Raw genomic sequence first — 11,174 nt, forward strand, 5'->3', positions numbered from 1 at the left:
TTTTGTAGCACTTCCAGCCATTATAAGGTTGCCTATCCCCAACCCTATGTGTAGGAATCACTGTGAAGGTGAATCTATATAATTTAGACTTTGCGGAGACAGAGGAGTGAAACTACTAACTTAGTTGCCCAAGTTCAAAACTGGGCAGTCATCTTTGATCACCTTTTTCGAATTTGCCCTCCACATTCATTTGGCCAACAAGTCCTTTTGATTTAACCTCCTTAATGATTCAAATTTATTTCCTCTTTTCCAATTTGACTACCATTGGCTTCTTCAGAAGTTCCTTGACACCTCCAGGCATTGTGAGGTGTCCTCCATTTGCTTTCCCATTGTATTTTGTGTATAACTTTATCGTGGGACTTAGCACAGTCACAATGTATTGGAATCATTTGTTTATGCACGTCTTTTCCTCCCAAACATGAAATTCTTAAAGGTAGTGCCTTAAAAAAAAAATCTTATATCTCTAATGCCTAGCATGTAGCTCCATGAATGTTAGATAAAGGCAAATAACATTGGCATTGTTCAGCTCCACTGACAGAAATGCATCCTTACTGTTTGGATAAAAAGTTGAGAAAGAGTTTCCTTATCTGTAAAATGAGGCCTATAATATATATAGTTTACCCCTTACAAGAATTAGTAAAATAAGCTTTAATGCAATGCAAGCTTAAATTCTTTTAAAGATTAAAACTAACTTTTGTATTGAAACACTTAACACAGGCAGAGTAGACAGGTTGTTATTATCATGATGATGAGCTAAGCACAGGAATATCCAGAAAGCTAGGGAAAATTTTTATGTACCATTGGGCACCTTCAGAATTTAAAAGACGGAGCATTTCTGGTTTGGAACTGCTCGATTTAAACAAATTTTTGCTCAAATAAACTAAAAAAAAAAAAAAAGAATTTAAAAGAAAATATGATGTATCTTGAGAGTGAGCCAGGAAAGGCATCAAGGTCAAAGCCTTAGAAATCTCTTACAGCCTTAGAAATAAAGAAGTCCTCGACCTGGGGTCAAAAACTCAAACACCAACTGCGGCCAGGCAGTTACTGAATCAGAAGTTGGGAACTTCAAAGGTAAACCAAAGCCCAGGCCCCACCCCCAAACTAATGATAATTTGTAGGAGTTGGTACCCAGCAGCAGTAGGTCCAGCAAGGAGTAAGCCTTTACAATGCCTCACTGATTCTGTTGTGCAGCCAGGGGTGAGAACCACTGCAATTCTAAACCAACGAGGGCAAGATGGGTGTTGATTGCAATGAGATTCGCCAACTTCTCTGAAAAAGTCCAGACTTTCATGGGAACTTTCCCAAACTTTAAAATGTTGGCAAGTAATTTAAAATGTAAAAAATAAATAAATAAATAAAACAACCAAACACCCTGGGAGTCAAAGAAAACATGGGTAGGGGCTCTGTTGGGCGTCAGTTTGTAACCTTCCTTGCAGTTCAACCTCCAGCTTGAAGAAGCAAACGGATACAGAGATAAGTTAAATAACTTGGCCAAGATTAAACGGCAAGTCAGAATACCTGAGTTGGGACTAAAACCTGGTCCTTTCGAATTTAGTTAATGTCCCTTCTATGTTAGGTAAAGAACACTTGGAGATACACTTTAAAAAATGGGTAAGGCTGTGGGCAGAGAGATGGCGTTCCGGGCAGAAGGAATCCCAAGACCAGTGCCCCCAGATATCCCGCAATCAGCGAAACTGGGCGATTCCTAAATAGACGAAAGTGAACTTGGGCCTTTGAACGAGGAGGCTCAACCACGCATGCGCCTTCCACAGGCGGGGGCCGCGGAGAGGCAGGTGGAAAGGTGACGAATTACGACCTCCGCTGGCGACGCTCACGTCTCCTGCCGTAAAGGCTGTGTGGCGCATGCGCATCTCCTTCCTTTTTTTTCGGATTCCCGACGCGGTTGCCGCAGTTTCCCTGTGGTGCCCGGGCCGTCGCCATGGTGAAGCTGAGCAAAGAGGCCAAGCAGAGGCTGCAGCAGCTTTTCAAGGGAGGCCAGTTTGCCATCCGTTGGGGCTTTATTCCTCTCGTGATTTACCTGGGTCAGTGAGAGAAGAACCTGGGAGGAGTCGGGAGGGAAGGGGGTGCGGAGGCTGAGACTCCATTTTTGGTTTGGGGCGGGAGAGAGAAACGCGAGCACGCCGCGCATGCCCTTTGAGGCTGTCTTGTCGAGTGGGGTCGGTCTAAGCTGAGTTCGAGTTCTTGTTCTGCCCTTTACTTTTTTTTTTTTTCGGGTTGGGGGGGGGGTCTTTAACGAGTCACGTAATGTCTCCCGTCCTGTTTTTACATCTGTAAACTAGAGGTGACCTACTTTTCTGAGAGAGTTAGGACAACCTGACGTATGTGAAAACAACTAATTCACTCTGGCACTACGTAGGTTTTCAGGGCGTTTATCCTCACATTTCCAGGTGGGCCTAAGTGGAAAGAGACCGGTGAACCTCGTGGGTATGCCATTGCTTTGAGGCATGATTAAGACAATAGTTGTTGGTTGCCTCTGCGTTCTCACCAGGAGTAGCGGGTTTACTGGTGAGGAAACCGAGGCATAGAAAAGTTCTGTTCCTTGCTGAAGGCCACACAGCTGTCACGTGGGGGAGTTATGAACTCGAGCATTGGGGCATCAAGGCCCATACTCTTCACCACTATGCTGTAGTGCAAAGATTTGTAAGTGCTCAGGCAAATATTTTCACCTAGGGCTGCACATTGGGACTTTATTATCCTGTTTCTAGCCTTGGATAGTCTTTTAATTTTAATCTGCCCTATTCAGGCAGTATTGTAGAAAGGAAAGAGTCTCAGCTCTGTCAGTTTGACATTTTCTAAAACTCAGGTTCATATTTCAGAATCCTATGATTTTAACTAGGTACTGCTGCTTGTTTTTTTGCCCTTTTTTTTTTTTTTTTTTTTGGTGTAAGATAAAGTACATTCACTCAGTCTTTTTTTTTTTTTTTTTTTTTTTTTTTGCGGTGTGCGGGCCTCTCACTGTTGTGGCCTCCCCCGTTGCGGAGCACAGGCTCCGGACGCGCAGGCTCAGCGGCCATGGCTCACGGGCCCAGCCGCTCCGCGGCATATGGGATCCTCCCAGACCGGGGCACGAACCCGTATCCCCTGCATCGGCAGGCGGACTCTCAACCACTTGCGCCACCAGGGAGGCCCATTCACTCAGTCTTGACAGAGTGTTTGACTGTGCTGGACATTCTCTAGGTAGCTTTGGCTCCCATTTCCCCATGAGTTGCAAGCCAACTGATAACTTGGAAATACTTCAGTATGCAGGACTTAAACAGATCCTTGTCCGCCCTTATTTTTTCCCTAATATTCTCCAATTGGAGAATTTTAATAAATCTTTTATAAAAAAGATTTATTATTTATTTTATTAATTTTATTTATTTTTGGCTGCGTTGGGTCATAGTTGCGGCATGTGGGATCTTTTGTTGCAGTGCGCGGGCTTCTCTCTAGTTGTGGTGTGCAGGTTTTCTCTTCTCTAGTTGTGGTGCGCAGGCTCCCAGGGCACGTGGGCTCTGTAGTTGTGGCGCGTGGGTTCCAGAGCGTGTGGGCTCTGTAATTTGAGGCCAGCGAGCTCAGTAGTTGTGGCACGCGGGCTTAGTTGCCCTGCGGCATGTGGGATCTTAGTTCCCTGACCAGGGATTGAACCTGCGTCCCCTGCATTGTAGGGTGGACTGCCGGGGGAGTCCCTCCTCCCTGATTTTGAACGCATTTTTAAAAGAAGCATTACTTTGCCAGATTTTAGTGACTTTGTATAGGTATCAACGGTTAGGGCAAGTAATTGGGACACCCTGCTCTTACAGGCTGTTATTCCCCTCTTTCTTCCAGACTCATCCCCACTTCAGCTTTCACTTAATGGTAGAACGGCCCAGTTTGGCTAGTCAAGCACTGGGAGGAGCTCTTCTTTTAGCTAAGGAAGGTATGGGGGCTTTGATGCTTCCCCGTCTTTGTGCCATCTCCTTTTTCCATTGTTGTGTATATGGGTTCTGTTTTAGTCTGCTCTTGCTTCCTTAGACCCTGTGGTTTCTTTGTTGCTCTGTAAGTCTTCATATACCTTTCCCTCCTCCCCTTTTTGAAATTCCTTTTCTACTGCCAGAAAGCTGTAGCTGGTTGTTATACTCTGTGTATCAGGGGTTTTGGTCGGAAGAGTAGATAATGCTTTCCTTTTCCACCTCATTTTCTTTCTTGTGCACACCAGCTATATTCTCTTTACTAGGACTACCATTATGGTGATTTTTGGTACCCTAGTGTCCAGCTCAGGTGGCGATTGATGTTAAGGCTATCTTTTTGTGCTTCTTCCTTGTTAATCATTGTCTTTTTCCTTACACTGTATCTAAACTTAATTTCATGTCTAACCTAGTTCCCATGCTTTACTTCTCCACCTTAGCTCTCACTAAAAGCTGCAACTGCAGATTGAATTTCTTGTGTAATTTAGGTTCAAACATACCTTTTAGGGCTTCAGGGAGTATAGTGGGAATATAGTGCTATAAAATCGGACAGATAGTGACATGATGATAAAGCATGTGTTTGGACAGTTACCAACAAAAGGATTTTCGTGAGTTACCTGTTGGAAGACAATTTTCCATAGTATCTTGAATTTCTACAAATCTGGTGAGCAGAGGCAGTGACCACCCTTTGTTCCATATCTTTAATGATGTTTGTAGGGTGAACAGCCTTGGAAAATAGTTCCAGGGCAAAGGGGAGACATGCTCACTGCCCATTATGAAAGATTCTGGTTCCCCAATCTCAGGGTTCGTCTCCTAAATGGTAATACTCTGACTATAGCTGTTGCTGGGAGTAATAAAGTGTCCTTGTTTCTTTTCTCTCTTTTTTTTCTTAATAACTAAACTTTCTCCCTTAACATTTTTAAAAAAAAACTTTATTTATTTAGTTACTTTTGGCTGTGTTGAGTCTTCGTTGTTGCGTGCGGGCTTTCTCTAGTTGCGGCAAGCGGGGGCTACACTCTTTGTTGCGGTGCGCAGGCTTCTCATTGCCGTGGCTTCTCTTGTTGTGGTGCATGGGCTTAGTTGCTCCCCGGCATGTCGCGGCATGTGGCATCTTCCCGGACCAGGGATCGAAACCGTGTCCCCTGCGTTGGCAGGCAGATTCCTAACCACTGCGCCACCAGGGAAATCCTGTCCTTGTTTCTGACTTGGAATCTTGTATCTTCTACCAGCATCTGTGAAACTGGTGGCCCAGTTTGTTGTCTTGAAAATGGGGTAAAATTTCATACTCCACAGTTCTTAATGCCAAGTCTAATTTTAATCAGTTATTTCAGCAAATTAATATATATGTTGTCTAGTTAATTGATATATTTTAAAAGGTAAAAGTTTTATTTAATCGTATTTGTAATGAGTGTTGATTTTATTAAAAATAACTTGAATTTTTTTCCCTCTTTCTATCACCAGTCTTTGGCTGCTTTATAAAAAGAGTGGTTCATAGGGGATAAAATAAGATATCTTCAATTGTTTCTTTAAAAAAGTATAGTTTAAAAAAAAATCTTTGTGCTCTCTGTAGTTCATCCAGTGTGATTTGGTTGTTGTGATATCTTTTTTGTGGGTAATGACTAATAATGAAAGAGTGTGTGCTAAGGGCTGCTATGCTAATTGTGTGTATTATAGGAATAAGGTAGTTTGTCTTCCCTACTGATTAGTTCTGCACATAATCACATACTCTAGTGAAGATTCAAGACTGTTCTGTTGCGCAGGTAAATCTAGGTAATTCTGGTAGATCTGGATATCATTCTAGCTACCCTAGATTGATTTAAAAAGAAAAAGTCTTGATGTAAATTTTTTGTCTGCTAGGGTTTTAATTAGTTTTTATTCTCTTTCTCTTTCTTCCCTCCCCATCTCTCTCAGGATTTAAGAGGGGTGCAGATCCTGGAATGCCTGAACCAACTGTTTTGAGGTACCGCTCTTACAAATAAGCATTGCAGGGCAAACATTCATACATTAGTACTAAGTCATGGCAAGCAAAAGAGAAATAGTGGTAGGTATTGTAACAGCTTTATCAGTCAAGTGTAGTTGTGGGCTGTTGGAAAACTGCAGCAGTTTGCAGACCAGTCTAACTTACGTTATCAGATAGCTACTTTCTCTCCCCCTTCTAATTTTTATTGGGTTGGCCAAAAAGTTCGTTCGGGTTTTTCGTAAGAATGGATAAAGCCAGACGAACTTTTTGGCCAGCTTAGTATATACTGCCTTGGCGTTATAACCATAATGAAGCATATTTTAAAAGGAAAAGAACTAACTTATCCTACCACTTTAAAAGCTGAACTGTTTTTAATACCTGTATTCCTGTCTTATCCTTATTCATATAAATACGGCCTTTTATGTCATTCTAACAAGAGTACAGAGGATTTTGTTTTTTTCACCCAATGTTAGAGTTGATAGCCCATATATTTTCTAGTTGTTGATCACTTAGGTTTTTCAGTTTTTTAGTATTTCAAATAACAATATAACAAACATTTTTACGTGCATAGGTTTTGATTTATTTCCTTGTCAAAGTGTATGAACATTTGTGACTCTGAAAATGCATCGTCAAATTCCTTTCTCTGAAACAACCTTGTAGTTGTTGAATAAGCACTTGTGAAAACTTCCACACACACAACGCACACAGATACACAGAGTATATATATTCATATACTCAGACATATGTGTGTATGTATGTATATACTTGTGAAAGCCATATGTATGCGTGTGTGTGTATATGTGTATGTGTGAAGGCAGAATCTGGAACAGGCAGCATTGCTCTGTAGAAAGGACTGGCACTATGATGACTAGGACCCCTGCACAGGTGCTGTGGGATTTCAGCTTTACCCTCTGTCTTAAGACATTTCTTGATTGTCCTAACAGACTTTTCACTGGCTATTCTAGGTCTTCAGCTTCTTCAGACTTCTAATCTAAGCCACTCTTTTCTAGAATGAGCAGAAATAATAATAGTCATGTTACTAACAGTCATTTACAGTGTGTCAGCCACTGTTTTAAGTGCTTTATGTGCAGTATCTCTAATTGTCACTTCAGTCCTTCAGAGCTGATCACACAGTCGGTAGGTGGTAGCGTATGTCTGTCTCCAAGGCTTACGCACTTGCCACTGGGTCATGTGGCCTCCCTAGTTAATATGACCTGTTACTTAGCACAGTGCCATCTGATATGAATTTCCTCCATCTTCTCTGACTTGCCAGTCTCTCCTTTCTCAAAGCAAGGGTTTTTCCTTCTTAAGGGTTATTGCCATGTGTGCCCTCTTTGTGTCCATTTGTGCTGTTACTCTCTTTTCCCTGATAAAATTCTTCAGTAAATGGTCTTCACTTACTGCTTCCTTTCTTCACTTTTCTCTTTCTTTAAGCTTTTATGGTGCAGCTTCTTAAAACTGCTTTCAAAGGTCCCCACCAAGCTCCTTTTTTTTAGCCTTTACTCTTTGAACTATCAGTTTTCTTTTTTGTGAAATGGGGTTTCAGGCAATGTATCTGCTACTGAGTAGCCGATTGACCTCAGACGAGTTATTTCCTTAGGGCAACAGTACTTTAGGAAACATTATCAGAGATGGGACTACCTGGTCAAGCTGTGTGAACATTTTCCAAGCCCTGAAAGTTACCATCAAATACTTCTTCCCAAGAGGCCATTAACCTTTCTAAGATAAGTTTTCTCTTTTATAAGTTGGGCATACTATCTACTTTATAAGATTGCGATGAGGATTGAATAAGAATATTGTGTGTAAAGTATTACAGTGCTTGACAAGTAATGTTTGAGCAGTAAACTATTAATAATAATTTTTAATCTTTTCGATGTCACCTCATTTACCCCACTTCTTTCTCCTGTGAGAACTAGCTCTAGCTACAATGGCACTGCATGCTAATCCCAGAATAAGCTGTATTTTTTCATGTCTTTGTATGCTTATTCTCCCGCAGCCTGGAATGCTTCTTCCTTTCAGTTTTCACTTGTCTAGAAAAGCCCAATCTCAAATGTCACCTCTTCCCTAAATCTTTTCCCCCTTCTCCTAACTGAAATTGCACCATTTTTTTGTGTTCCTGTAGTATTCTTTTGTGTCTGTCATTCTTTGCTTTGTATTATGCTTGTTGCTTATTTGCATTCTATGTTGTCCTGCAAGTACCTAAAGTAGCTGCCAACTACTTTGGCAACACTTTTTAAATGTTGAATTAACTTAATTAAATGATCCTAACCTCTTGGTGGTCTTGGAACAGGAACTGATACAGCATTTCCTCCTGTACAGTTTTTAGACTAGACCTGCATCCTGAGAAATAGTGTTTTTTGAGCCCCAGGTGATCCAGGATCCAGAGGTGGTGCTAGATGTACCCTTTTGTTGTACTGGCTTCAGTTATCCCACCAAGAGTTGACCCTTCAAAGTTGCAGACTGGATGAAGCAGCCACCCCCCTGCTTTTTATTTCTTCACCTTATTGTCATCTCAGTGCTCCTGTCATTGCTGGTGCTGATGATCATTCTTTTCTGTCATTAGGGACATTTTCTGATTTCTTTCCAGGGATATTTGTGATTCAGGAAGGAATTGAGGAGTGCTGATAAGAGTTATCCTGTTACAGAATTTCATATACTGTGCTGCTTGCACTGGGGAGACTTGACTGAGAGGTCTTCCTGGGTTACCCTGGTCTGTACCCTGAAAGGAGTAGACTTGTATCTGCCAGGCTTTTCAGTAATGTAAATGTTTTATTAATATAAAACTTATTTAGCAATATAAAGTTTATTGTTTATATATAAACTTATTTATATAACACTTGTGGCGATAATATGGTTCATGATTTACTGGTCTGTTTCCCTTGTTAAGTTGTTAGATTCCTTGGGATTAGGTCCCCATTTGTCTTAGTGTCCTCCTCTTTCACTCAGGATGGTGCATTGTACATGGTTGGTTGATATGAATGCCTTATTTAAAATGCAGAATTTAATGAATAAGGGGCAATATCTTAGTAAAACATTATTTAGGCAAAATATATGAATACTAAGTAACTGAGAGAATGATTGTTCCCATTATCTTTATAAAGCCAAGGAAGATTTTCTTTTCTCTTTATCTTAGATGCTCATTACCAATGAGGAAGAGACTTCGATAAATGAATAATTTGTTTTCATTATCTTAACTGTATGCAAAAATACTTGGGGTTCATTGTGAGATTTTAATACACTTTTGAAAACTGGGAATAGATGCATGTTGGTTTGCTTTATATGTAGAGGGAAAATAATTTCTAAAAATCAACAGAATGCTCAGATTGTCATTTTGTAATGCAATTTTATTTAAGTTGACATACTACTAGAAACTACATTTTTAATCAACAGGACTTAGAAGTAAAACACCTCTTGTCTCTTTTCTGGATCTAATAATGATACAACTTTATTTTCTGGGTTCATCAATCCTTCATATCAATATTTTGATTGACCTCAATTTATGTTTTCCTTTTTGCTTATAATAGGTAACTACAATAAAAAGTAATAAAACTATATTTCTTTTAATAGGTCTCTATGTTTGTTTTTTTTTTGCCCAATGAGATTGATCCCTCTGTTAACTGAATTTGATAGATGAGTAAACACAAACATAAATGTATAAAATCTTCTAATTCTTAAGCTATGTTTAAGAAGTTTTTACTTTGGGGTTTAATTTATTTTTCCTCTTCACAAACATTTTAGCTTACTTTGGGGATAAAGGACTATTTGGTCATCTGGTTTTGGAAGCAATCAATGCAGAGGAACAACATGGAAGGTGTGCACTCTGGCTGGGATAAGAGATGGGACATCGTTCAGACGTTCACCAGTTGGATGGCACAGGGCTCTTACTTCTCAGATGCGTCTGTGGCAGAGTGGAACCTCTACTGACTTATTTATGATAGACTGTATTAAAATAAATGTTTTTTAACAATGTTATGTCTTGAGTCCTTCTTGAATTGAACATGATAGGACTGTTAGGTAAAAATTTAGCCTTTTGGTACTTTTTGAAAACAGGGAATCTATGTATGTGCCTAGATGCTACTTTAAAAAAATAAGAAAATTTCCAAGTTAATTCCTGTCCATTCGCTTAACAAATGGATTCCAGTTTCCCTTTTCAGTGAATTAATAACTCCTGAGATGTTCTGAAGTAGTAAAAGTAGAGACAGCTCTCTGTGACAAACTGAGTCCTTACTTCCTGTACTGCATCGGAGTAACATTCTCATGAAAAGAAATAGAGTTCTTTGGCTGTGTTGGTAGGGAATGGGAGTGGCATTGGCGAGTTGTGTGTATGATTTGTGAGTTAAACGTGAGTCTAAGATTTCCCTCAGTACTGTTAGAGAGCTAGAGGTGGCTGGGCAAGAGCCCATAGTGAGCTACACAGAATAGTAACACTTCCTATTTTCTGATAGAAGAAAAGGCATTTAATGGAATTAGTTTTCAGTTCTGCATCCTGGTTTCCTGGGACCTTTATCTGTATTTGAAGCCCCCACCCCTCTTTAAACTTAGCTTTTTTTGTAATTCTAACAAAATAGATCTATTTACTTAGTTTTGGGAATTGTAATTAATTATAGGAAAGTAGGCCTGAAACAAGGTATGACAGGGTTTGGGAGGTGCCCATTGGATCGAGTGTTTCTAACATCCAGTGTTAGAGAATGATCATGAATGTAATCTCCGGTAACTGGAGCTGTCATTACCAGAAATATCTTATTTCTAATGTAAAACCGTCCTAGCTATTTAAGACTTTCCTCAAGTTTTGTTACCTTTGCCTAGGAGACAAGGAGACAAGACTATTGTGGAGGCTTATTGCATAAGGGGCTTTTAAAGTGGAATTCCGGAGAGCTAACTGCAGGGAAACCATTTTTGGTATGCACTTAATGTAATTGCTTTAACATTTCCGTGAATCGGGGCACGTATGATTTTACTAAAAGCTCTGAGCAGCTTTTAAATCCCCATAGAATTGCTTAAGATTGTGGCCTTTTTCCCCCCACACCCTCATCCTTTCTACTAAACGTGTTGTCAGTGAATTTCTATTTAGTTAGTATTTTAGTGCACATTTTTCTTTTTCACTTAAGAGTTTCCAGAAATTGAAATAAAGCTATGGCAAGTGTCCACTTTGATAAAATACTAACATGGATAGGAAATGTAACTTTTTTTTTTTCTTTCGGGAGCTAACTTGTAGCTGTTTATAAGACCCCAGAAGATTTTAAAGAAAGAAAGCTAGAATTAAGTAGAAA

At 40.0% G+C, this 11,174-nt stretch overlaps 1 protein-coding gene across 2 annotated transcripts; it reads left to right on the forward strand.

Moving 5' to 3' along the window:
* The first annotated feature begins 1,866 nt into the window (after window positions 1–1,866).
* On the forward strand, window positions 1,867–9,876 carry TOMM7 (translocase of outer mitochondrial membrane 7). 2 transcript variants are annotated; one of them, XM_060108113.1, is made up of 3 exons: window positions 1,867–2,042; window positions 5,856–5,904; window positions 7,505–9,390. In XM_060108113.1, the coding sequence occupies exons 1-3, from the start codon at window positions 1,940–1,942 to the stop codon at window positions 7,518–7,520; spliced, it is 168 nt and encodes a 55-aa protein (XP_059964096.1). In that variant the 5' UTR covers window positions 1,867–1,939; the 3' UTR covers window positions 7,521–9,390. The 2 variants fall into 2 exon arrangements, with proteins under 2 accessions (XP_059964096.1, XP_059964095.1); XM_060108112.1 differs by lacking the exon at window positions 7,505–9,390 and adding an exon at window positions 9,643–9,876 and having other exon boundaries at window positions 1,871–2,042.
* The last annotated feature ends 1,298 nt before the right edge of the window (window positions 9,877–11,174 follow it).

This window comes from Mesoplodon densirostris, chromosome 9 (genome assembly GCF_025265405.1).
Source record: "Mesoplodon densirostris isolate mMesDen1 chromosome 9, mMesDen1 primary haplotype, whole genome shotgun sequence".
NCBI lineage: Eukaryota > Metazoa > Chordata > Mammalia > Artiodactyla > Ziphiidae > Mesoplodon > Mesoplodon densirostris.

Bases quoted from the DNA above. Each gene is read 5' to 3' on its own strand.
- TOMM7 (XM_060108113.1), top strand. From the start codon at position 1,940: ATGGTGAAGCTGAGCAAAGAGGCCAAGCAGAGGCTGCAGCAGCTTTTC. The intron at 2,043-5,855 runs GTCAGTGAGAGA...CATCTCTCTCAG, and splicing joins TCCTCTCGTGATTTACCTGG to GATTTAAGAGGGGTGCAGAT.